Raw genomic sequence first — 26,418 nt, forward strand, 5'->3', positions numbered from 1 at the left:
TGTCCATGTTGCTGCAGTAAGGGTCTCTACTCTTGTTCTCCACCCTGCCCTGTGCTCACTGGTTGGTTGTTGACCATGCTGAATGGTGGGATTGGTCACCTGCAACCTGAGAGTTTCAGTAACGTCTCCTCTTTGTAGGCTTGACAGCCGCAGAGAGCAGTCATCCAGTACCTTCTGGAATGAGAGCGTTCTCCTCCAGCCCCTGCCTCTGGGTCCTGGAGCAACTAACAGAGCAGCGCCAGGCCCCTCCGATGGGATATCGTGCTTTACCCCTGCCCCACTCCTGGAGCACAGGCAGTCTGGCGGGGGCTGACGTCAGCTGACTGAGATGGAATCCAGCCCCAGAACACACAGCAAGTCTATCGGATTCTTCCTGCCTGGAGCCACAGCCAGTGCTCTATTCTCAGGGGATAGCACTTGGCTAGTAGGTACAAATGGAATCAATCCCTTCCTGTGGAAATCATGCCCAAGAGGAGCAGTATCGTCCTCCCGTAACTCCACCAGCCCTTGGGGAGAGGCAGCAGTGTGGAGGGGGCAGGGTGATGGTGGATGGGGATAGGCTATGGTGTTTGGAGAGGAGGGGGCAGTGCAAGTTCTCTAAAGGAACAGGAATGATACACGTGCTTCCAGAGCAGTCTCCCTGTACGCTATTGATACTACTCTGCACTACCTGGCCTAATTTCACACTGCCCCAGCCAACCCCGGGCCCCAGCTCCTCCACTCTGCCTTGGCCCAGGGGCCTAACCATATGCATTTACACAGCCTAACCCAGCTCAGCCACCATGCTTTGTGAACTGGGCCAGCACCTCACTGTCTCTGCTGGCCTGAAGGCCTTGCTGGAGGCTCCTCCTCTGAACACCAGTGCTCTGCTCCATGCTGGAGCTGCACTTGGCTCGCTGGTCCATCCCCTACCTGTACTGTCTGGCAGTGTCATGACTTGCCACCAAGGCTGCAGGTCACACAGTGGCTCTGCACACACATGTTGCAGCAGTTTAATTAAATCAGTTAAAAGCCGATTAAGTCAAACAGATGCTGATCTCTGCCTGCGCCTGTACATGTACCCACACAAGCTAAACCGATACAAGCAGGGTTTAATCTGTGTTAAGAGTATCTACACACAAATTGCACTGTTTTAATTCAGTAGCAAATTCTCCTTGTAGTCAAACTGGTGCATCTCTGCATGTAGGTCTGGCCTCACAACAGCAGCTGTCTGTACCCTGGCATCTGTTCTCAATTCCAGCCTCCATTCTGCAACTGTAGGGTAGCTCCCCCTCTGTTTCCAGAACCTGTGGCCTTGCATTCAAGGCCACTCAGTTTACTTGCTCTTCCTTTGTGAGGCAGGATGCAACTGGCAGGAAATCCCTCCAACGGATTTCCCTACTCTCATCATAACCAGGGCTGCTCCTGAGCATCATCTCCCTGCTGCGGGCGGAGGGAGGAAGGGGGAGCTGCACCCACCCCCTTCCTTTGTTATAGAACTCACCCGTGCAGCAGGGAGGAATGAAGCATAGCAAGGCTAAGCTAGGGGAATGGAATTAATCTCCACTTTAATTCACTAATTTATTGTTGTCTACAAATAAATCCAGTGGCTACATGCAAATAGTGCAGAGTGAGAAAGTTGGGAAGTTGTTCGCTGTGTTTGTGGGATGCCTGCAGTCAGAGATGAGAGCAAGCCCTCCAGTGCTGAGCTCCCCCACAGCCACAAGCACGTCCCCTGTAGCTTGCAGAGGAGTTCAGGCCTGTGGCTGGGCCAGAATTTGCCTCAGTCATTTGGTTGCTGAGGTAAAACAATTTTGTTTTCAGCAGACAGCAAGTAGTGAAGAATTAGTGGTGTAACTAATAATAAGATGATGCAAGCAGCAAATAATGAGCCCCATCCTTCAGGTCACTGTTTTTTGCTTCCAAGGATCTTTGGACTTTTCTTAAAGTATTTTAGAGAATCCAGTGTTAGAAGGATTTGATTTTTGAAAAATTACAGAACTCCAAGTGCTAGAGACTTTTTGCTTACATTGCTCCATCACCTGTGCCAGCCCCACCATGTAGAAGGCACTCTCAAGGGGATGGACAGTTGGGAGCAAGTTCCACTCCCCAAAATGTCTTTTCATTTTCGCTCCTTTAAATGGACCCTTCACCCCACAGTGTCTATTCCTGCTGTGGGTTGCTGTGCACACACACACAAAGCAAAGTTTTGTAACTGCTGTGCATGTGGGAAAGATAGTGAGAGGTCAGGTGTGAGCATTCACTAGACAATTTTGGCCCTGTGCTGGTACTGCTAGATCTTTGCCAGCTCTGGGGAAATGCTGTTACATAAAGGGGAGCCAGAAATGCAGTTGTTTTGGAGCGCTCACCTCAAAATTTGTAAGAAGAGAGACACTAAAGTGGAGCTATCAGTACATCTAAACAGAAAGTGCTGCTTAGCCTTAACTAGGCCTCTGGCCATTGCCAACAAGCTGCCTCCAGCTCCAGATTACAACCACCTCAGTATTAACCTGTCTGGTGGAACATTGAGCAGGTGACAACTGTCAAATATTTGGGTAGTGTCAGTGCTGGAGGATGCTCATAAGATGTGGACACTCATACAGCAGAAGCTACTGCCATGTTTTGGGCCCTTCATGTGACCTCTGTGGAAATGTTGGGACATAAGTTTACCACAAAGCTGTAGGTCTATAGAACTATGGTTATACCAATTTTATTGTATGGAAGTGAAACATGGGCGCTGAGGAAGGCTGAAGAGCATGGACTGACGTTTTCAATTCTTGTCATCGTCATCAACTTGCTCCTTATTTGAGGCAGGACAGGATCAGAAATGGGCAGGGGTTTGGTTTTGACAGTTATCTTGGCATGGTCATGTCAGCATGGAAGATCAGCGAATTCTGAAGCACATGTACCAAGGAATGCCATGAACTAGTGGTGATCACATGAGTGCCAAAAGCTTCAGTGGTGTGACAAGACTGCCAGAGATGGACAAACTGTGAATATCCAGCCAGACCAGAGATCAGTTTTAGTAGCGCTTGATCTGCAAGGAAGCCACTCCTACCCGGGGCTCATTCACTGTCCCCACAGCCCTATGAGAGTGCCTTCTACATGGTATGGCTGGCACAGGTGATGGAGCAATGCCATAAATACATGCCCCCAAAACTTAGGTCCCTCTCCTCCCCCATGTTCTAGTTCTCACAAATGCACATGCACAACTCTAAAGCTCACCATCCACCATGACTGACCCTCCCTTACACCCTATGGCTCAGCTGCCCTCCCATACCCCTATGGGTCACCCCCCATGGCTTCACCCCCTCCACATACACATCCTTATGGCTCACCCCCCTCCACATACACACACCCCTTAGTGCCAAATTGAAGATGGTCACTGGGGTGAGGCTTGTGATTATTTTTACAGCTGGGTTTCCATTGTGCTTTCCAGGGTCCTCTGCTCTGCTCCCTTCCTCCTTACTGGTCAGCTGATCTCCAGGCTAGGCTTCTATCGAGCTGGGCTTCTTGCTCCCCCACCCCCTGGCTACACGCTGGACCCTGATACACTGCAGCCTGGCTCCTGCCCCTGTGGGAAAGCTGGGGAACATGAGGCAGTTGTGGGCAGTTCCCAGCCAGGCAGGGATACAGAAACCATGGTGTCAGTCATCTGATGCAGCACCATGGGGGATGTGAGAGAAAAATACTGAATTCTGAGGCATTTTGGCAAAATGTGTTAATCCACAGCTGTGGAATCATAGAGCCCATGAAGTCTGAGAGAGAGGAACAAGACAGGTCTCACCTCTCCAAGCTATACTTTCAGTCTCTGAAGACTCAGGCAGGCATTACTGTATTGATTACACTTGATCACATTTATGAGGCTTTTGTCACAACCACAAAGGCTGAAAATATTTTAATTTTAAATAAAATTGAAGATCCCGGAGTCTGATTCTGCGGCAGTGTGAATTCTGCAGCTGGGGTCTTGTCTGTGAGCTCAGGATTGCTGAATTTGGGTCTCAGAATGAAGTTTGCATGCGATTGAGTGAGTTCTGTTCATTGTTTCTCTAGCACAATCCACTCTGCCCTACCCAGACTCAGAGGAAAGGGCCTTGCTGAATTATGACCCCTGCAAGAGTGTCACTGCCTGTCAGACAGCCAGGTGGCTTCAGTAACTGCAGTGTCTACTGCACTTGCCATAGAGTTTGTTGCACAATTATCATGTCCTCCTGCTACCAGAAGTGAAAGCCCAGGTCCAGCTGTGATGTAGGGCAGATTGCAGTATGGTAAATGCTCTCCTAAGTTACCTTCCCATGTCAGCAAGGGAGAAACTTGAAAGAGGAATGCTGGGCCTGAAGCAAATGGATGGGAGGTGGGGGCAGATCGTGAGCAGGAAGGAGGTGCCCAAGTAATGGGTGGAGAGATGGGGCTAGGGGATAGGCCATGGGCGGAAAGGAGGAAACATGGTGGATGGGAAATGGGACCTGTAGCTGGGCCATAGGTGGGAGTGGAAGGACCGGGGCCTGGGCCATGGTTGGAGAGGGAGAGATGGGCTATGGGCAGGGCGGGTGGGTCCAGATGCCAGACTGTAAGGTGGGAGGTAGGACCAGACACTGGGCTGCGGTGTTGGGGCAGGGAGATGAGCTGTGGGCAGAGATGCAGGGCTGGGCATGGATGAGGAAGAGGGACCAGGTACCGGGCTGTGGATGGGGAGGTGTGTGCAGAGAGACTTGACTGTGGGTACGGAGGAGTAGCTGGGTGTTGGGCTATGGGCTTAGAGGTGGGGCTAGTGCCAGGCTGTGGGTGGAAAGGAGAGGCTGAGTGCTAGGCTGTTCGTGGGCAGGGAGATGGGCCTGGTGCCGGGCCAAGGGCAGGGAAGCAGAGCTGGGATATGGGGGTGGAGAATAGGAACTCCTTTGGGAGGAGCCAAGAGATGGAAGGGGATTTCGGGGTGGTGGGATCAGATAAGGGAAGCAGGAGGGCAGCTGCATCTATGACAATCTCTACTGCGGTGTGGTTCACGCTGGAACTGTTCACCACCATCAGTTGCTATTTCCATTTGCAAAGAGCATTGGTTCTGCTCATGTGTGTGCTGCAGCCGTCAGCCTTCCCACATGACCTACACAGCAGGAGCATCGCCGTCCACCCCAAAGGGCTTGCTGTGTGCAGAGAGCTGCTGCAGGAGCCCCGAGGCCGTTGCTGCATGGGCCTGTGCTTTCTGGGATAAGATCATTTCAAATAGGGTGCTCATCTCGGAGAGGAAAGTGCTGGCCAGTCTCATCCTGGCTGCATTTGGGTCAGATCCAGTAACTTTGCCAAATGTCTCAAAGGTTCTTGGTTTATCCTGCCCTGCATCTTCCTGGTCCTGAGAAGAGTGCAGAGAAGCAGGGGAGAAAACATTGTCCTTGTAGCTGCTGGTGAGGGACAGGGAGAGCCGAGCCATCCATGCAGGGTCTGCCGTCAGCCTCTCCAGGGCCAGCCCTGCAGGGAGCAATGCACCAAAAGGAAACAGGGATGGTAAGAGCTGGGGCTGAGCAGTCCATGGTAGAAGAAAGAAAAGACTGAGGAAAGTGCCCTAGACCAGCTGGGAGAAGGGCAGGGGGAGCATTCCTGACTCCAGGCTTTCAAACCTTGTAAGGCAGCCAGTCCAAAAATCATGGAAGTGGCTTAAAAGTAATGAGATTTTAAAATAAAATAAATGTGGGGCCTCCTTGCCTTGGTAGTTTGGAGTTTTTAATGATCACATTTTAGACTTTATTTCACAACCACAAGGGCCTATATTTAGCATTTATTCAATCAGAGGTGAGATTCTGGTGTCATCACATGGCTTCAGCATCTGGGAGCTTTAAGGAAAACACCAAATAGCATGAAAGTCACTCTAAAATGGCAGGAGGTGGCATCACTGTAATAATTGTGTGCCCCACACAGCCCTTTTACAGTCAGCATGAAGTGCTATCTGGGACAACTGATGGAAGAGAAGAGCCAAGTTCTTTCTAAAATGGTGGCTCAGTTTCATTCACTTAGCCAGGCTGCCTGTTAAAAAGAAACAGCTAAATTTCTGGTTTGGCTATGTTCTCATGTAGTGATGTGCCCCCTGCCAGTGGCTGGTCCACACAGGATAGCAGCCTACTCTTGCTGCCAGCAAAGTTGTTAAAGGTGGAACATGGAAAACTAGAGTTCAAACCCTGCTAAAGGCACAGCACAGGGTGAAGAGTGACCCATAAAACGATATTTTAATTAAAAAAAACACCTAAAACCCAGCAAATGGCTTATGAAACCCAGTTAAGTGAATTATATTAGGGTTGCAAAATCAAGCATTTGCATATTAGGAAATGCCAGAATTTTGACTGCCCCTTTGCTCTTGTAGGAAGGTAAATGGGGTTCCCAATTTCCAATATGCTTGCTTCAGATCATTCATTATTCTGTCTGTCATATCGCCTCTTGTCTGCTCTCTAAACTAAGCTTTTCTGACCTTTTCACTCTCCCCCATGGGGATCTCTCCAAGCTCCTAATTATTCTTATTGCCCTCCTCCTACTCCCTCCAATTCTGCAAGACCCTTTCTGCAGTTGCATTCCTAGTGCAATACACAGGATCCTGGGGAGAGGAGCCAATGGATTTAGAAAATGGTAATACAATAGTGTTCATCTTTTGATGTTCCAGTGCAAAAACAAGGCAGATAAGCTAGTTCCATACTGGGGCAGAACTAGGGTCGTTTGGGTACTGTCAGTCTGATTCTCCTCTCAATTACCCTGGTTTTACTCCAGTGTCACTCCAGTCTCCAGTGGAGTTGCTCCTGATTTACATCACTAGGGTGGGTGAGAGAGAGGAATCTGTCCCAGTTATTCAATCGGGTTACCCTGAGGAGGAAACCAAACCCAGTGGCCATGAATTTCCATGCTTTCAAATATTTAATTTCACCATTATCTCTGAATTCTCTCACTTTTAATAGCTGCTTTTGCAGCCACAAGGCTCTCCTGAGGGGTTATGACTTTATGCCTGCCCTCCAGTGTAGATCAGATGTTGACCTTTGCTTGCTTGCTGGTTTGTTTTCAGTTTGCAGAAGTTGATAGGGAGCTGTGTGCCATGAGAGAGACAGAGCCTTTGATCATAGCAGAGCCCTGTTAGGGGGTGGGGTTTCCCTTATTAGGGGCCTATAAAGGCAGCCAAGTAGCTAGCCAGTAGTATAGGAGTTAGCAAACAGTTGAAAATGTAGTATGAGTGAGTGGGGGAGAGAATGTTTGGTGTTCTGTTTTTTCTTGAGAGGATTATAGGAGGGAAGGCTATGACAGCTACAGGGGCAGCAATATCAGTGAGCCAAGGAATGGAAAAGACAATGAAGATGACTGGATGTGGAGCTGCAGGATGTATCCCAGAACAAGTACCTGAAAGGTGCTTCATTTGTATGAAGTGCTATCTGGGACAACTGATGGAAGAGAAGAGCCAGGGTTTGGAGCTGCAGGTAAAAACTATGGTTGAGTTTCAAAGGAGATTTGAGCAGCTGATGGAGAGGAGGCTGAATGGAAAACTGCTAGATGAGGAAAGTGGCTAGTGGAGCCATGTGACAGCAAGAACCAGGCAGAGGAAAAGACCACCTAGTGAAGGGGAAATAGAGGTGAAGAACAGATTTGCTGAGTTGCAAAATGAAGAATGAACATAGCAGGCAGTAAAAGAAGGTGGGAGGGCAACAAAAAAGAGAAGAGTGGCTAGTCCTATACGAAAGCCAGAGTTTAGAATCACAGGAGGATAGAGGATGATTGACAGAAGACTGCAAGTAAGAGCAAAGGATGAGAGGACTTGCCGCCAGAAAAAACTGAAGGAGGAAGGCCAGAGAATTGCACCAACACCAGGAAGAGGCAGGTCTGTGTGATTAGGGACTACCTACTAAGAAAGACAGGCCTGTCACCAGAGCTGATCTAGGGAACAGAAGGGTGTGTTGTATGCTGGGAGTTAAGATATGGGATGTGGACCTGAGGCTGCAGAGGATCCTAATGAGAGCAGGAAAGAATCCACTGATTGTCCTTCACACCCTGCACACTGTTGTAGTAATCTGTTTGTACAAAGTATGCCCTGTAGAGTATCATTTGAAAACTTTTATAACTTGCTGGTCAGTAATTATGGTTGTAAAACGTGTGGCAACACTGTATGTGAAGTTTTAAGGTTCCCCTGAATGATATTACTAACATGTTCCAAATGCCACAGCCCTGCCCAGGCAGAAGTGAGGTCTGTCCTAAACAAAGGAAGTAATGTGTGCTTGCCTTAATTTTAATTTAAACAATAAACAAAGTCATCAAGCAGGGAGGGAAACAAATGAAGTTTCAACAGGTGGGGAAAAAAAAACCCAGCAGGGAATAGCCTGCCACATAGACTCTTGGTCTCAGCCAGAAATGTTTTTCAAGAGGGCAACTGATATTATGAAAAGAAGAGACAATCCAATACATCCCCCTCTCTCTTCCTGCCCATTACACTCTCTGCACCTGAGAAGAGAAAAGGGAAACAGCTGTTGGATGCTGGGGGAGGGGTCCTGACCTGAGAGTTTGACCAGTAATCTGCTGGAGCATGTGCTGAGAAAGTGTGCTTTGCAACTAAGATAGTTTCTTAAGTAGATATTAAAAAGTGTTTTGTCTCTGTTTTTCTTGTAACCATTTCTGGCTTTTATACCTCATTACTTATAGACACTTCAGATCTCTTTAATAAACTTGTTTTACTGTTTTATTTAAGCCATTGGGTTTTTTAGAGTCTGGGCAACTATTTAATGTAATATAATGGTATAGTATTACCTTAAAACAGTAGTCCCCAACCAGTCGATACCGATCTCCATCAGTGCAGCATGGCTGCCACTAAGGCAGACTCCTGGAAGCGGCCAGCATGGCTCTGGGGGCGGGGGGACAGGTCTGCCACACACTGCTCCTACCTGCAAGCACTGCCCCTGCAGCTCTCCTGGCCAATTGGAGCTGCAAGGGTGGTACTTGCAGAGAGGGGCAGTGCACGGAGCCATGTGCTTCCTGCCCCCCTTTCCCTACAGGTGTGCATTGGCCCCTTCTGGGAGTGGTATGGGGCTGGGGTAAGCAGGGAGCCTGTCTTCGTCAAACTGCACCAACCGGGAGCTGCTGGAGATAAGTGCTGCCCAGCGGGAGGCCACACCTCAACTCTGAGCCCCCTCCTGCACCCCAAACCACATCCTTGATACCCCCAGCGCCAGCACTCTGTACCCCCTCCTGCACCTCCACACTCTGCCAAAGCCCTGACCCCCTCTTCCCAGAGCCTCTATCCCCTTCTGCACCCCAACTCACTGCCCCAGCCCAGAGTCCCCTCCTACACTGTGACTCCCTTGGCCCCAGCCCATAGCTCGCACCCTCTCCTGAACCCCTACCTCATCCTGGTGAAAGTGAGTGGGGTGGGGCCTCAGGGAAGGTGTGGGGTAGATCCTGGGTTACCCTTAGATTGAAAAAGTGATCTTGAGCATTAAAAGGTTGGAGACCACTGCCTTAAAAGAATAATGGACTTAATATATTTATGCTATCCAGGAGAAGGCTGGGCAGTACAGGACATGCATTTCTGGGGGGGAGGAATCCAGGACTTGGTTATACTGCATGGTGATCCTTGCACACCTCAAGACTGGTGAGATCCAGAATGCGGCTGGCAGGCTGCATTTACACACAGACACTCAGGGTGTGACTTGCCTGTTGGAAGACTGTTTGTGAGTGGCCCAGGTGAAAGCTACTATAGCAAGGTATTGCAAGGGAGCCAAGGTGGCAGAGCAGGAGTGACACAATTTGGGGAAGCTGGTTGGGAGATGCTCTTGTAATCTCCATGTCTGATTCTAATACTGAGTGAGTGGAAAATCAAGTAAAAGAGGATATAGCACTTGAAAAAGGAACAACTGGGTAGAAGAATGGACATCAAGAGGAAAGATAGTATCCTTAGTATTGACATTAACAGGCAGGCAGGTGATACTGGTAGTAAAATGACTGCCCAATCAGGTGAGGAATTTGGGCACAGCAAACAGAAACAACTAAGATGTCTGTAAGGAGCCTGGAAATCAAAATGGAAGAACTAAAACTATTGGTGCAGAAAGTGAAACCCATTATTATAGGGATAACAGAAACATGGTGGAATACGAGTTATGACAGGAGTATGAGTATTTGAAGAATGTGGACTGTTCAGGAAAAACAGAAAAAGGCAAAAGTGGTGGCGTCACGTATATTAGTGATGAGGTCGACTGTAAAGAAATTAGAAAGAATGGAATGGAATGGAATTGTGTGATTATGTGAGACTTTAATTTCCCAGATATAGATTAGAAAATAAGTGCTACTTATAATGGTAGGGTCCAGATTTTTCTGGATGTGATTGCTGGCAGATTTCTTCACCAAATACTCACTGAATAACAAGAGGTGATACCAGTTTAGATTTAGAATTGGTACCTAGTGAAGACCTCATAGAAGAACTGGTTGTAGAGGACAGCCTTGTATCAGGTGATCTGGAGTTAATTCAGTTTAAACTAAATAGAAATGGGTCTGCCACAAGAGTCCTTGATTTCAAAAGGGCAGACTTTAAAATATTAAGGGAATGGACAGTTAGGGAAAAGGACTGAACTGAACAATTCAAGGATCTGAATGTGAGGGAGGCTTGGATTTGCTTTAAGTCAAAGTTGCAGAAGCTATCTGAAGCCTGCATCGCAAGCAAGGGGAAAAGAATTCTAGGGAAGGATTGCAAACCAAGTTGGATGAATAAGCATCTCTAACAGATTATTGAGAGAAAGTAGAAAACCTACAAGGCATGGAAGGTGGGCTGAGTCAACAAGGAAAGCTACCTCTTGGAGATCAGAAAGTGTAGAACTGCCAAAAGCCAAGCAAAGTTGGACCTTGCAAAGGAAATTTAAACCAATAGTAAAAGGTTCTTTAGCCATATAAACAAAAAAAATCAAGGAAAGAAGTAGTGGGGACTGCTAAACACTGAGGATGGGGTGGAGATTAAAATAATCTAGTCATGGCCCAACACCTAAACAAATACTTAATCTTATAAGAATGTGCATACTGGGTCAGATGAAAGGTCATCTAGTCCAGTTTCCTGTCTTCCAACAGTGGCCAATGCCAGGTGCCCCAGAGGGAATGACCAGAAGAGGTAATCATCAAGTGATCTCCATCCAAGAATATTAAAGGAACTGGCATATGAAATAGCAAGCCCAGTAGCAAGGATTTTTAATGCATCTGTAAACTTGGGAGCCGTACCCTATGATTGGAGAATTGGTAGTATCCATGTTTTAAGAGAGGGGAAAATAATGATCTGGGAAACTACAGGTCTTTTTCAGTTTGACTTCAATTGTATACAAGGTCTTGGAACAAATTTTGAAAGAGAAAGTAGTTAAGAACATGGAGATAATCAATAATTGGGATAAAATACACCATGATTTTACAAAAGGTGCCAGACCAAGCAGATTTCTTTATTTGAGAAGAAACTTTTTTTTTTCTAGACAAAAGAAATTCTGCAGATCTAATCTAGGTGTGGTGAGTGTCATAACTACTGGGCTATTGGTTATCGTGGGTTAGGTGGGTGGGTCTCTGTGTTTTTGTTATGAAAAATAGCTGATCAGGCTTAGATGCCTAATTCCAGGAGATAGTTCACAGTTGTGAATTGCAAGCAGAGATAGGCACCTAGACCCAGGTCCATAAAGGGTCTTAGGTGTTGTCATGGGTGGTGGGTGATGGATGGGCTTGGGGAGGCTAGCCCCTGGCCAGACCACCCCTTCTGCCTGGGGCCCGGGGCCTGCCCACTGCCAGCCCCTGGCTTTCCAGCCCCAGAGCACCTGGCAGGTGGGCAGTCAGCGTGGCCTCCAGCCCAAGCCCTGGAGTGCCTGGCAGGCAGACAAATGGGAGTCCTTGGCTGCAGGTTGGCCCCCAGTAGCCTCAGCCCAGGGCAAGGGCTCCATGCTGGAGCCAGCCCAAAAGGGGGAAAGGAGGAAGCCTCCTACCCAAAACAAAAGCCCACTCTCCATGTCTCAGCCTCCCTGCCCAGGCCAGGTGGAGGGACTGAGGCTTCCCACAGCTGCCCACGCAGCTGTCCCCGACCTGGTTCTGGCTGGGGTTGAGGGGCTAGGAGCTGTAGCCCAGCCATGGTAAGAGCCAGACAGGAAGCTGTGGTTGACCCTCTGCCTGCCTGCACTGTGAGGGGGGGGTCTGAGCAGCCCCCAGCCTGTGTTCCCTTCCCCCAGGCTCCCCAGCCACCCGGGGCAAGAGGAGGGACTCTTGCCATGGTCGGGCTGTGGCACTGAGGCTCCTCTCCGCTGGCTGGAGCACAGTTGGGGAGAGCCTTGCAGGCAGTTGTGGGAAGCCGGCATGGATTCAGGAATCCTCCTCCTGCCCCAGGCTACTGGAGAGCCAGGGGGGAGGCAGGGACATGGGCTGGGGGCTACTGTCAGTCCCCCTGGGCAGGTGAAAGGTCCGCCATGGCTCCCCACAGCTGCCTGAGCTCCATGCCGCCCTGGCTGATGGTGGGGCCTAAGGGGGAAGAGGAGGGGAGCGAAGGAGGGTTCCATCTGGGCAAAAAGTGGATGGGCAAGGCCTGGGGGATGGGCCATGCAGGGCCACACTGGCAGTTGGGTAGGCTTAGCCTTCCCCTGCCTTTCATACCTACCACCCATGGGTGTTGTGGTGCTGAGTGTCACAATGAATAACTTTCAGGCACCTAGAAAATCACCAGAACAACAGTGGGATCCACGCAGCCTGAGTTAGGAGTCCAGGCTCCCTATGCAATGCAATCCACAGCAGTCAGCATGCTAAATGGGAAGTCACCTAAAGTAGCCAGTGTGAAGTGCCAAGGGAGGTTGGCTTAAGCCCTGCCCCCTCACAGAATTATGTGCCAGAATCCTGGCTGCAGGTGGAATCTTCTCTTGGAGTCAGACAGCTTACCCACCTATGTTGTTCTTTTCAAGAATAAGTGAGGCATGTATCATGAATAAGACTGTTTTAGTCACGGGTGTTTTTAGTAAAAGTCATGGACAGGTCCCAGGCAGTAAACAAAAATTCACAGCCCATTACCTGTCCATGACTTCTACTATATACCCTTGGCTAAAAAGGGGCGAGGGTGCCGCTGGGGTGTGTGTGTGTGGGGGGGGGGGCACGGGCCTGGTGTTGGTGGGAAGGATAAGATGACCAGGTGTCCAGTTTTCAACTGGAACACCTGGTTGAAAACAAATCCTGGTGGCTTCGGTCAGCACTGCTGATCAGGCCATTGACTGTCCGGTTGGCAGTGCCATGCAGTGGGACTGGCAGGCTCCCTGCTAGCCTCCACGGGTCCCAGGAAGCAACCAGCTATCCCCCCTCTAGCTCCTACATGTAGGGGTAGCCATGGGGCTCTGCACCGTGCCTTTGCCCCAAGCACCGCCCCCTCAGCTCCCATTGTCTGGGAACTGTGGCCAATGGGAGCTGTGGAGGCGGCGCTTGCAGATGGGGCAGTGCGCAGAGCCACCTGGCTATGCCTCCATGTAGGAGCCAGAGGGGGGACATGCTTGAGGTACGTGCCACCCAGAGCCTGCACCTCATACTCTCTCTTGGGCCCCAACCCCCCTACCCCAGGCCAGATCCCCTTTCTGCCATCTGAACCCTTCAATCCCAGCCCGGAGCACCCTCCTGCACCCGAAATCCTTCACCCTGTGCCCCACATCAGAGTCTGCACCTACAGCTAGAGCCCTCACCCCCCTTGACCCCAACCCCCTGTCCTCCCCAGAGGCCCCTCCCACACCCTGAACCCTTCATTTCTGGCCCCACCCTGGAACCCACACCTCGAGCCCATACCACTTCCCACACCCAACCCCCCTGCCTGAGCCTGGACTCCCCTCTCATATTCCAAAACCCTCGGCTCCACCCCAGAGCCTCCTCCTGCATCCCAAATCCCTCATCCCTGACCTCCTCTCACATCCCAACCCACACTCTGAACTCCTCATTTCTGGCCCCGCCCCAGAGCCCGCAACCCCAGCTCTGACCCCATCCCACATCCCAGTCTCCTGAGCCAGCCTGGTGAAAATGAGCGAGTGAGAGAGGGTGGAAAGAATAAGTGACGGAGGAAGAGGGGGTGGAGTGAGCGGGGGCCTGGGCCTCGGAGAAGGGGTGGGGCATGAGGAGGAGCAAGAGTGTTCAGTTTTGTGTGAGTAGAAAGTTGGCAACTCTGGGAGGGGGCGGGCAGCAGTGCACAGCCTGGGACCCCAGCTGGTGCTGGGAGGTGGGGTTGGCAGGGCTGGCAGGATCCCTACTTGGCTCTGACTGGTGTGTCCCTGCAGCTCCTACGGGAGGGGCGGTCAGAGGGGCTCTGCGCCTGCTCCTGCCACAAGTGCCGGCTGCACAGCTCCCATTGGCTGGGAACCACAGCTGTGGGTGCGGGCAGCATGCGGAGCCCCCTGGTCCTCCTGTCTAGGAGCTGCAGGGACATGCTTGTGGGAGCCAGGAATTCCCTCCCCCACAGTTAAGCACCACCCCATACCCCAAGCGCAACTCCCTGCCCCAGTGCTGAGCCCCCTCCCACATACCCAAACTGCTGCTGCTGGTCCAGGGGCTGTTTAGCTCTGCCAGTACCAGCCACTTCAGAAGTCACAGAAAGCCACGGAATCCATGCAGAGCTGGCAGTATGAGCCATGGAGCTTGGTCTGGGGTCTCTTTGGAGTCCTAAGTTTTGCAGTACTAGCCCAGTAATGGACCTGGTGGAAGGAGGAGTTCAAGATGTATGCAGACCTGGCCATCCAGGAGGATGACAACAACAGAAAAGTAAAACTATTATTAATAGGGAACAGCTCCCCACTGCCTCAAGCCTAGGAGTCTTGGGGAGCTATTGCTCCCCAAAGCAGAACGAAACTGTGGAGTGACACAGGTTTTTCACTAAATCTGAAGTTGAGGGGATGCAGAAGCTGAACAAGAATAACAGAAAACAAGCTTTTCAGCATTGATACAGGAACAAGAACATAAAACTCAACCCAGAAAATACATGAGGTGAAATACATGGCACATTTGCTCTGAGGCAGAGAGACTGAAATCAGATCTCAACAAGACTGAGGCAGAGAACATCAGCTCCATTGGATGTGAAAGGTGTACAGAGCTTCACAGAAATGATACCTTTTCTTTCCAAGTTCTGTTCCCACCTGCAGTAGCAGAACCCATACATCAGCTCATAAGGCAGGAGATTGACTGGGACTGGGCAAGTCCCTAACAGCAAGTATTTGACATGATGTCATACATGATAATGGCTACCTGGCATGAAGTACTGTACTACCAGTCAGTAAAGCCACTGGCACTCCAGTGTCATGCATCAGAGAAAGGACTGCATGTAGCTCTTTTGCAGAGCAGCTGGTTGCTTATGCCAGCAAATCCCTGTCAGGCAGAACAAGGATACATTTAAATAGAAAAATAGCTTCTGGCTGGGGTATTTGGAGTGAAGCAATTCCATCAGGACATCCAATCTCACCAAAGCCCCCTAGTGACAATTTTGGTAAAGCCCCTTCTCAGGCCTGGTCCACACTAGCAACTTACGTAGGTACAAGTACATTACTCAGGGTGTGGGAAATCCCTCCTCCCCTGAGCAATGCAATTACACCAACCTAACTCCTGGTGTAGATGGCACTATGTCAATGGGAGGGCTTCTTCTGTCAACATTGCTACCATCTCTCAGGAAGGTGGAGTAGCTACATTGATGGGAAAAGCTCTCACAAAGCAGCGGTGCAGCTGCAGCTTTTTAAGTGCAGACAAGCCCTTAGTGCTCTAAAGAGATTGCAGCACATGTTTATGCATCTCTGGCACTATCAGGTAGAGATCAGTTGCTGTCCAGCATGAACTAGTGTTGGCTGACACCCTGAACAGAGCATGTACAACCAGAATCAGCAAGCTGGGGGAGGTAGATAAGGGCATTGATTCCATTAACATGCTGCCTATCTCCAAGTTTCAAAAGTGAAGCTGATGGAAATCAAAGAGGCTATGGAAAGCACATCCAACTACAGGCACTCCCAGTAGGGTGGCCAGAAGGCAAAAGCCAAGTACTAGTAGGAGCAGAGCCACAAGGACAGACACCTCTTGTTTCCACTTCATTACAAAGTATTTCATGCACAAAATATGTGCCTCATACCTGGGCATCGACAACTGTCTTAGATAGGCTCAAGAATATGTTTACTGGCTGAGAATAAATACACAGCTCTGCTCCTTGACAGAAGGGTGTGACACCTGTCAGTCATGTGATAACTGCCAGCAGAAAGAGGCTGTTACCACATCCAACCATGGGAAAAGGTGGGAGCAGACTTATTTACCTTCAAGGAAAAGCAATACTTGATTACAGTGGACTTACACTTAAATTTTTGGGAGGTCAGTGTCGTGCCTCATTCAAGAAGCAAGGCAGTGTTAGGCAAACTGAGCCAACTTTCTGTATTCCCCATCCAGACCCCAGTTTGCCTCAGAAGAATTCATAGATTCTAAGGCCAGGAAAAGACCACTGCAATCATCTAGTCTGACCTGTATAATACAGGCCAGAGAACTGTCCCCAAATCATTCCTAGGGCAGATTTTTTAGAAAATCATCCAACCTTGATTTAAAAATCATCAGTGATGGAGAATCCAACACAACTGTTGGTCAATTGTTCTAGTGGTTAATTACTCTCACTGTTAAAAATTTACACCTTATATCCAGTCTGAATTTGCCTAGCTTCAACTTCCAGCTGTTGGATTGTGTTATAGGTTTTATTGGTAAATTGAGAAGCCAATTATTAAATATTTGTTTCCCATGTATGTACATATAGACTGTAATCAACTCACCCCTTCACCTTCTCTTTGTTAACAGATTGGACTCCTTGAGTCCTCACTGTAAGGAATTTGCATGCAATACAGTTTGACCACCACAATTCCTTCCGAGCGTACCCACAGAGTGACAGTAAGGTGGAATCAGCTATGCAAACAGTTATGAGACACTGGGTATGTCTACACTTAAAATGTTTCAGTGGCATAGCAGCAGATCTGCAGATGCAACATTTTAGTGTTTCAGTGCAGACACTCACTGCAGTGATGGGAAGGGTTCTCCCATCAATGTAGTTAATTCACCTCCCTGAGAGGCAGTAGCAAGGTCGATGGAAGAATTCTTCATAAAGCGAGACCTGCCTCTCTCCCCCACTGCATTTTGAATGGGTCCCAATCTGGTAGGCCTTTGAGCACGCCTGTTAGATTTGACCCCATAGCTGATGTAGAAACTCCTGCCTTTATCTTCCCCTAGGTTGTGCATCACCTTGGTGCATAAGCAGGAGACAGATGTCAAGACGCCTGGAGTGATGCAGCCATGTGCATCCCTAGATGCCAAAACTTGGGCATCTAAGCGACTTTTACCTTTAAAATGTCTTCTGGGTTCTGGAGTGGGTTTAGGCCTGGGACAGGGTTTGAGTGTGTGTGGAGGGGTTGCAGGGTGCAGGCTCCAGGATGGGGTTGGGGTGCATGAGGGAGTTTGGGGTGCAGGGTTCCCGGCAGCACTTACTGCGGCTCCCGGGAAGCGGACTTCAGATTTCTGCAGCCCCTAGATGCATGGGTGGCCAGGGAGGTGCCACGCGCTGTCCTCACACCTGTAGGTGCCCCCCCCGCAAGATCCCATTGGTCACAGGTCCCAGCCAATGGGAGCTGCAGAGGCAGGGTCAGCGTGCGGAGCCTCCCTGGCCGCCGATGCATCTAGGGCTGCAGGGACCTGGAGGCCACATTCAAGAGCCATACAGTTCCTAGTGTAGACAGCACAGTGTAGTGAAGCTAACTCCACAACCAAACAGCTACTTCTTTAGACTGTATAATTGCTGAGCACCTGGGCTAGATCGCCAAAGCGGGGGATCCACATGTGGTGATGGTGTGTTAACTTTTTAGCACCCTGCAACCCAATGGAATCCTGAAACCTGAGTGCAGTACCCAGGCTCCCCATACACTTGTGTGAGGAGAGTTGAGTGCCTAACAATAGGATTCACAGAAGCCAGCACACTCACCTAAACTAGCCAGTGGGAAATGCTGAGGAGAGGTATGGGGCTTATGTCCTGCCCCCCAAAGAGAGTTAGGGTCTGATCCATAAAAATATTTAGGTAACTGTCTCCATTTTAGCCTCCATTGTGAGCCACAAAACCCCCACTCAGCTGCACCAAACCCAGAAGGTTTGGAGTCCGCTTCCCGGGAGCCACGGTAAGTGCTGCCAGGAACCCTGCACCCCAAACTCCCTCATGCACCCCAACCCCATCCTGGAGCCTGCACCCTGCAACCCCTCCAAACACACTCCAACCCTGCCCCAGGCATAAACCCACTCCAGAACCCCAAACTGCTCATCCCCAGCCCCACTCAGCCCACACCCCCAGCCAAAGCCCTAACACCCCGAACACCCTGCCTCAACCCAGAGCCCCCTCCTGCACCCCAAACCCCTCATCTCTGGCCCCACCCCAGAGCCTGCATGTCCATCCAGAATCCTCACTGCCCCCACACAATCCAACCCTTCTCCTGTACCCTGAACCACTCATGTCTAGCCCCACCTGGCACCCACACCCCCAGCCCAGAGCCCATACCCGCTTGCACTCCAACCCCCTACTTCAGCACAGAGCCTTCTCACACACTCCAAACCCCTCATCTCCAGCCCCACCCCAGAGCCTGCACCCCCAGCCGGAGGCCTCACCCCCTCTCCACACCCCAACACCCTGCCCCAGTCCAGTGGTGACAGTGAGTGGGTGTGGGGGAGAGTGATGGAGGGAGGGGAGATGGAGTGAGCAGGGGTGGGTACTCATAGAAGGGGTGGGGCAGGGACTGGGCCTTGGGAAGGAGTGGGGTGAGGGCATGGCAGGGGTGTTCAGTTTTGTTTGATTAGAAAGTTGGCAACCCTAAACCAAGCTGGTGTATTTTGCCATGCAAGTCAAAACAGTCACATGAAGATCACAGTGACAAACACCATGTGTGCCCATTTCAGAGATGGATAGAGTATGGGCTAGGAGCCATCTGCAAGATACCATCCACAACCAACAGCCAACTCCTGAGCCTTGTATCTGATATTTTTAAAAAGATGTTGAAAAATTAGCGAGGGTCAAGGAGGAGCGGCAAGAATGATTCAGGGGCTGGAAAATTTGCCTCACAGTGAGAGACTAAAGAAGCTCAGTCTACACAGCTTATTGATGAGAAAGTTAGGTGAATTGATCACAGCCCATAAGCACCTGCATGGAGAGATTTCTGCTAGAAGAGGGTTCTTTAATCCAGCAAACCAGTATAACAAGATCCAGTGGCTGTGAATTTAAGCGAGACAAAATGAGACTGGAAATAAAGTGTACATTTTTCACAGTGAGGGGAGTACTCAAGGATGATAAGGACAGAGAAATTAAATGAATTCTTTGCTTCGGTCTTCATGGCTGAGGGTGTGAGGGAGATTCCCAAACCTGAGCCATTCTTTTTAGGTGACAAATCTGAAGGACTGTCCCAGATTGAGGTGTCATTAGAGGAGGTTTTGGAACAAATTGATAAACTAAACAGTAATAAGTCACCAGGACCAGATGGCATTCACCCAAGAGTGCTGAAGGAACTCAAATGTGAAATTGCAGAACTGTAGTATGTAACTATCATTTAAATAATCTTCTGTACCAAATGACTAGAGGATAGCTAATGTGATGCCAATTTTTTAAAAAGTGCTCCAGAGGTGATCCCAGCAATTACAAGCCAGTAAAGCTGACTTAAATACCAGGCAAACTGGTTGAAACTACAGTAAAGAACAAAATTGTCTGACACATAGATAAACATAATTTGTTGGGGAATAGTCAACATGATTTTTGTAAAGGGAAATCATGCCTCACCCATCTACTATAATTCTTGGAGGGGGTCAACAAACATGGACAAGAGGGATCCAGTGAATATAGTGTACTTAGATTTTCAGAAAGCCTTTGACAAGGTCCCTCACCAAAGGCTCCTAAGCTGTCATGGGATAAGAGGGAAAGTCGTCTCATGGATTGGTAATTGGTTAAAAGATAGGAAACAAAGGTTAGGAATAAATGGTCAGTTTTCCGAATAGAGAGAGGTAAATAGTGATGTCCCCCCAGAGTCTGTACTGGGACTAGTCCTATTCAACATATTTATAAATGATTTGGAAAAAGGGGTAAACAGCGAGGTGACAAAATTTGCAGATGATACACGATTGCTCAAGATAGTTAAGTCCCAGGCAGACTGCAAAGCGCTACAAAAGGATCTCTCAAAACTGGGCAACAAAACAAAAGATTAAATTCAACATTGATAAATGCAAAGTAATGCACATTGGAAAACATAATCCCAGCTATACATATAAAATGATGGAGTCTAAATTGGCTGGTATCACTCAAGAAAGAGATCTTGGAGTCATTGCGGATAGTTCTCTGAAAACATACCCTCAATATGCAGCGGCAATCAAAAAAGCAAAAAGAAACTTGGGAATCATTAGGATAGAGATAGATAATAAGACATAAAATATCATATTTCCTCTATATAAATCCATGGTGCATCCACATCTTGAATACTGCATGCAGATGTGGTCGCCCTGTCTGAAAAAAGATATATTGGAATTGGAAAAGGTTCAGAAAAGGGCAACAAAAATTATTTAGGGGTACGGAGCAGCTGCCATATGAGGAGAGATTAATAACACTGGGACTTTTCAGCTTGAAAAGAGTTGACAAAGTGGGGATATGATATACATCTATAAAATCATGACTGGTGTGGAGACAGTAAATAAGGAAGTGTTATTTACTCCTCATAACACAAGAACTAGAGGTCACCAAATAAAATTAATAGGCAGCAGTTTAAAACAAACAAAAGGAAGTATTTCTTCACACAAAGCACAGTCAACCTGTGGAACTCTTTGCTAGAGGATGTTGTGAAGGCCAAGACTATAACAGGGTTCAAAAAAAGAACTATATAGGTTCATGGAGACTAGGTCCATCAATGGCTATTAGCCAGAATGGACAGAGATGGTGTCCCTAGCCTCTGTTTGCCAGAAGCTGGGAATGGGCGACCGGGGATGGATCACTTGATGATTACCTGTTCTGTTCATTCCCTCTGGAAATTGACATCGGCCACTGTCAGAAGACAGGATACTGGGCTAGATGGACCTTTGGTCTGACCCAATATGGCCGTTCTTATGTTCAACAACTCACCATGGGTTGTGATGGATTCTCTCTGACTTAGGGTCTGTAAATCAAGATTGGATGTCTCAGTGCAGGAGTCTTTGGGTGACATTCTCTGGCATGTCTCTGCAAGAGCTCAGACTGGATGAGCAGAATGGTCCCTTCAGGCCTTGAAAAACTCTAGATCAGTGAAAATTGTTTCCTGTGGGTCTCTATCTGGATAGAGTAAGAGAAGTAAACTGTCTTCTCTTCTTCTTATTTTCCAAACAGCCTTTGTAAAGACACCTGCCCACCATGGCAGCCTTCTCTGGGCTCTGTAAAGTCAATTTACTCTTGTAACAATAAACCCTGCTAAGGTGAGAACAGCCAGCTATTTAGTTCGTCTCTGGTGCCTTTCTGCCTTTTGCCCTAATGCAGTTCCGATAGTCTATAGTTCCTATAGGTTTCCCTTGCTGGGGCTTGTCTGAGTTCATTCAATTTATTCAAAATTTTTTTAGAGAAACAATGTTGTGGAGATTTATACAGCATCTGCCATTGTGGGGAGCAGCTCCCATGAACAAAGAAGAGAGACTAGCAGAAATAATTCTCAACCCTGCTCACCTCCGTTCAGTATAGGAATGGAGTAAGGAACAATAAATGCCTTGATATCATGCTATGTCCTGGAATTTTCTAGAGCCCTGCCCAGCTCCTGGAGTGAATTAGAACAACCTCAGGGCTGCAGGCATTTATAATGAATGGAAAAACCCTAGCGGCTGCTTCATCAGAATAACCTTCATGCAATGGTGCTTTGCCATGCTCCTTCTGCCCCGGGGTAACCCCTCTGCTGGGGGGAGGACATCAAGACAGCTGCTCCAGTTCTACACCATTGTGGAAGTGCCTATGCTAGGAGCGTTAGCCAGGGGCTTAGCTACTGCCTTATGGCTCCCTGTACTGCTGGGGGAGGAGAGGGGGAGATGTGCAAGGACTTGTAGTAGATTTCGTTTTGTTAATTTTTTAACCGCCTCCTGTTTTGGGAAAAATTCTGTAGAATGTAATAAAAATTGTAGCCTTTCTACAGTATGTTTAAACACTTTAAGGAATTGAATGGAGAATTCTTGCTATAAAATTCTATAGGCTAGGTCCAAACCCCTATAGAAAATATGCTATTCTCCATGCAGTAGCTTCTCTTGGTCCCTTTCCCAGTTTTATAGAACCCCATCAGTTTTGTAAGACTTTTCCATATAGTTCCTTGGATTATTTAGACTTTCTCCTCCCCCGTGGAATGATGCCTACTTGCAGTATATTTGACCACTCGATATGTCTGTCCGGATGAAGTTCCACTTGTGGTGTGGCAAAGCCTTTGTAGGACTGTCATCATAGTCATTTTCTTTCATACACCCTTCCTATGTAGCATGGACCATGGCTCCATCTATCATGATGTAGTGTCAGAGGAACTCTGGGAGGCATTGGTATCTCCTCACTACAAGCCTGTTTGCTGCTCCTGGGTGGTTCAACTTTTATCAGCCCACAACCTGGGTGGAGTGAAAGCATCAGCACTGAACTCAGAGGGAGGAAGATTAGGCCATGGTGTGCACTTGGTGTGCATGCCAGGGGGAGGGAAGCTAGATATGTTTACAGAGCTTTAGTGAGAGAGGAGCAAATAGGAGTGAATGCCTGTGAAACAGACTGTCCTTGAGAAATGTGGGCTGGCAATCCCACAGGAGCCCTGAGCAGTTGAGTGCCAAATTCCCTTGGAGCCTTCTGAGGCGCCAGCTGGTTATTTCCTATTACTATCCTCCTGGGGGGCTTATTGTCACTAGCTCATTCACCTGCAGTATCAGCCAATCTGTTTGCTAGAAGCCTATATAAGTTAGCAGGGGGATGTGACTTGGGGTCAGGAACCAGGAGCTCTTTTAAAACATTCCAGAGAGCACTGTACTTAGGATTTATCTGAGAAGATAGATCCACAGCAGAGTGCTATTGAGATGGCGCAGTGCTCAGATATACTTATAAGCCTGGTGACCAGGCCTGGGGCAACATTCATACTGTGGGAAAGGGAACAGGCAAATGTGTGCCTGACCCAACCAGACTGCCATGCTTCCATGCAAAGATATGGTTTCCAGTCATCCCATCATCAAGCAAGTGACTGTGCTGACAGCTGAAGAAAATCCATTCTTAGCTTCATCCACTTACAGACCAACTCTGCGTGCATCAGCTTAATTCAGACTCACTGATGCTGGTAGGCAAATAGCAGCAGCTCTCAGAACGGAGTGGGATTTGTTCCTACATGGACAGACCCTGACCAGATTCTGTAAGATGATGAATCTGCCTGAGGAATAGGCAGATTGTTCTGACAAGCACAGTTCAGCAAGGCCCCACCCTGAGCTGCAGCCTGGGGAGGCAGTCAGAGTCAAAGGGGAAGAGAGAGAAAGGCAGGGCAAGGTCCACAATGCAGAAGAAGAAGCGTGTTTCACACAGACCCTGCTAGACAGAGACTGCAGGGGAAAGGGCATTGCAAAAAGAAATGGGAGACAGGATGTACACTTGAATCTGCAGATAGCCTGGAACAATAGTTCGGGGGCGGGAGGCTCAATGAGAGGTTAAGGAAGGTGTCCTATAATGATAATTTACAAGATAACATAATTAACCCTTTCTCATGTAAGGAGGAAGAGGGAAAATCACAGCAGCTGCACAATTTACTGCTCATGGGTTTCTCCCCCCACTCGAGAAGCCCAGCACAGTCAACCATATGGCCATGTTCAAGCCCCACTAAGAAGAGCCAACAGAGCCTGGGAGCAGGACAATCCTATTCTGCATATCTGCACAATTTAATATGAGACATATCCCACTGTGGTGATTCACATGTGTGAAGGTTATTTTGTGAGAGGAGCTTGGAAGAGCATCACTAGAATAAGCAGGAAAAAGACTTTCCCTCCTATGAAAAAAATGGAATTTTAGGGGAGGGGGGAAATTGTCCCACACTAGAACAAAAGGTCAAAAATTCACCATTTCTCACAGAAGAAAAAAGTGTGAAAAATTCCATTCTGGGAAAACCAAAATGGAAATTTTCAGTTTGCTCCCTCAGCTGCCAGAGCTTCCCAACTCCCTGGGCAGCCAGAGCTCTCAGTTTCCTGATCTCAGCAGCGTCATCATCAAAAAAGCCCAACCAGCTAATTAGATTGTGGTTTCAGACAATCAGAGTCCCCCTCCCAGGCAGCCCCACACTGGTGCAAAGAAGGTCTTCTGTGAGGATGGAGCAGGTTCTCTCTGGTGCCATACAGAACATAGTGATCTTACCTGCATGGGGCTCTAGAAGGCTCTCGAGTTCTTCTCCCACCAGCTGGTCTATGGAAAGATTGAGTCCATTTTCTGAATCCCCGTCATCTGCCTCACTCTCTCCTTGACCACTGTCCTTTATAGTGAGGCAATCAGCATCCAGCCCTGCATTCCTGCAAAGGAAACCAAATCCAGAGCATTGATGCTGCCCTTTTCCAGGGACCAATCTCCATGTCCCCCACACCTCATTTCTTTATGGTTTGCCTCTTCCCAGAAAAACAGGCCCTGGGGGAGCAGAGCTGCTGTGCTACTGTCACATCTTGATTGTTTTGAAGCCCATTATTGGTGCTTCCTGTTTCCATTAGTTTCTCTCACCCCTCTTCCTCTCAGCACACATCTTCCCCCTCATCTCTATCAGCTGGAATTACATGGTCACAGGCTTTTCCTTAAATAATACAATAGAATTTTGTACACTTCTGCAGCCCTGCATGCTTGTGACATGTACAGAACTGGAGTACAGAGTTTGCGCTTTTTGCTATTGATTTCCAACTTAACAATATATTTCTAGCTGGACAAGCACAAGACCATATTTCATGTGGGAAGACCAGATTTCACAGCCATGAATTTGGTACGGCCCTACTCATGGGGTACCAAGTCAAATGCCTTACAAAAGTCTAAGTATATTACATCCACACTATTATCTTTATCAACCAAATTTGTAATCTCATCGTTTGTTTGACAGCACCTATTTTCCATAAACTTGTATTGATTGGCATTAATTATATTACTCCTTCAATTCTTTGTTAATCAAGACCTTTACTAGCCATTCCATTATCTTGCCTGGGATTAATGTCAGGCTGGCAAGCCTATATTGACCAGGTCCTTCTTTTTATGCTTTTTAAACATTGGCACAGCATTAGCTTTCTTCCAGTCTTCTGAAACTTTCCCAATGTTTCAAGACATACTGAAAATCAACATTAATTGACCAGCTCTTTTAAAACTCTTGGAGGTGTTTTGCTTAAACTGTAGAAAGAGACTGAGTCTGGGAAGTGTCCTCCTGAAAGCCGACCATTTCAGAGAAATCTGAGTGACTGAAAGCAGCCTCTCCAGTCCCCTCCTAGTCCCTTCAAAGTGTTGGCTGTAGGGTGGGCAGCCAGGAGGCCCTGGACTCTGTCACTCACTTTCTGGGTGGTGCAGGACAGGTCCCTGACCCTCTGTCCAGAGATCTATGAAAGGGAATACTACTCCAGTATCAGCTGCCTGTGCTGTAGAGTTTCCCCAATTCAGGTGCTGCATGCAGGAAGGCAAAGCTTGGTATTTATTACAGGGGGCCCCTCTGACCCTCACTCCCTCAGTTTGTTCACTCTCAGTGCCCTTTCCCTCTCAGTTCTTAGGGGTATTTACTACCATTGTACAACCTTTTTCTGATTAGGCTCTTGTCGCTTTGGAAGCAGTATGAGCTAAACCATAGAAGGTCCTCTTTCCCAAATACATGTCCACATGGTGACTTACACCAGTAGAATTATCACAGTATACTTATGCCAGAAAATTTCCCCATGTAGTCAAGCACTCAGTCACTCTTCATCCCTCTTTTCTGCCCTAGTGTCGCTCCCCCGTGCCAGTGTACTCAGTTTTTCCTGCTTCCTCTTCTCCAAATCCCTATGGAGAAGGGACCAAGGCCCAGACCTTCACAGGTATTTCAGCTCCTAACTACCACTGAAATCAATGGGAGTTAGGTGCTAAACACCACTGAGGATCTGGGAGATTCTAAGCCCTGGTCTACACTATGAGTTTAGGTCAAATTTAACAGCGTTAGATTGATTTAACCCTGCACCTGTCCACACGACAAAGCCATTTTTGTCAACTTAAAGGGCTCTTTAAATCGATTTCTGTACTCCTCCCCCACAAGGGGATTAGTGCTGAAATCGACCTTGCTGGGTCGAATTTGGGGTAGTGTGGACGCAATTCAACAATATTGGCCTCCGGGAGCTATTCCAGAATGCTCCATTGTGACTGCTCTGGACAGCACTCTCAACTCAGATGCACTGGCCAGGTAGACAGAAAAAGCCCCACAAACTTCTGAATTTCATTTCCTGTTT

General features: G+C 48.3%; 2 protein-coding genes and 1 long non-coding RNA gene across 4 annotated transcripts in view; 2 read left to right on the forward strand and 1 right to left on the reverse strand.

The window, feature by feature from the left end:
* DELE1 (DAP3 binding cell death enhancer 1) overlaps positions 1-3,907 on the forward strand; it is a 35,323-nt gene extending 31,416 nt beyond the window's left edge. The window contains exon 13 of the mRNA XM_050963217.1: positions 139-3,907. Within this exon, the coding sequence (XP_050819174.1) occupies positions 139-323 (185 nt within the window). The 3' untranslated portion in view covers positions 324-3,907. The remainder of the gene's footprint in view (positions 1-138) is intronic.
* The window catches only part of PCDH12 (protocadherin 12), a 44,915-nt gene that overhangs the window by 6,906 nt on the left and 11,591 nt on the right, over positions 1-26,418 (reverse strand). Inside the window, exons 3-4 of one of the 2 annotated variants that reach the window (XM_050963000.1) lie at positions 24,341-24,492; positions 3,886-5,442 (exon numbers count right to left, since the gene is read on the reverse strand). In XM_050963000.1, the coding sequence (XP_050818957.1) occupies positions 5,081-5,442; positions 24,341-24,492 (514 nt within the window). In that variant the 3' untranslated portion in view covers positions 3,886-5,080. Of the gene's footprint in view, positions 1-3,885; positions 5,443-24,340; positions 24,493-26,418 lie in introns of those variants that run through there. The other variant, XM_050962999.1, reaches the window with a different exon arrangement.
* LOC127055930 (uncharacterized) lies at positions 5,906-8,674 on the forward strand. The gene is made up of 2 exons (XR_007775671.1): positions 5,906-5,947; positions 7,407-8,674. It is a non-coding gene; the product is annotated as an uncharacterized LOC127055930 (long non-coding RNA).

Source organism: Gopherus flavomarginatus, chromosome 7, assembly GCF_025201925.1.
Source record: "Gopherus flavomarginatus isolate rGopFla2 chromosome 7, rGopFla2.mat.asm, whole genome shotgun sequence".
In the NCBI taxonomy this organism is placed as follows: Eukaryota; Metazoa; Chordata; order Testudines; family Testudinidae; genus Gopherus; species Gopherus flavomarginatus.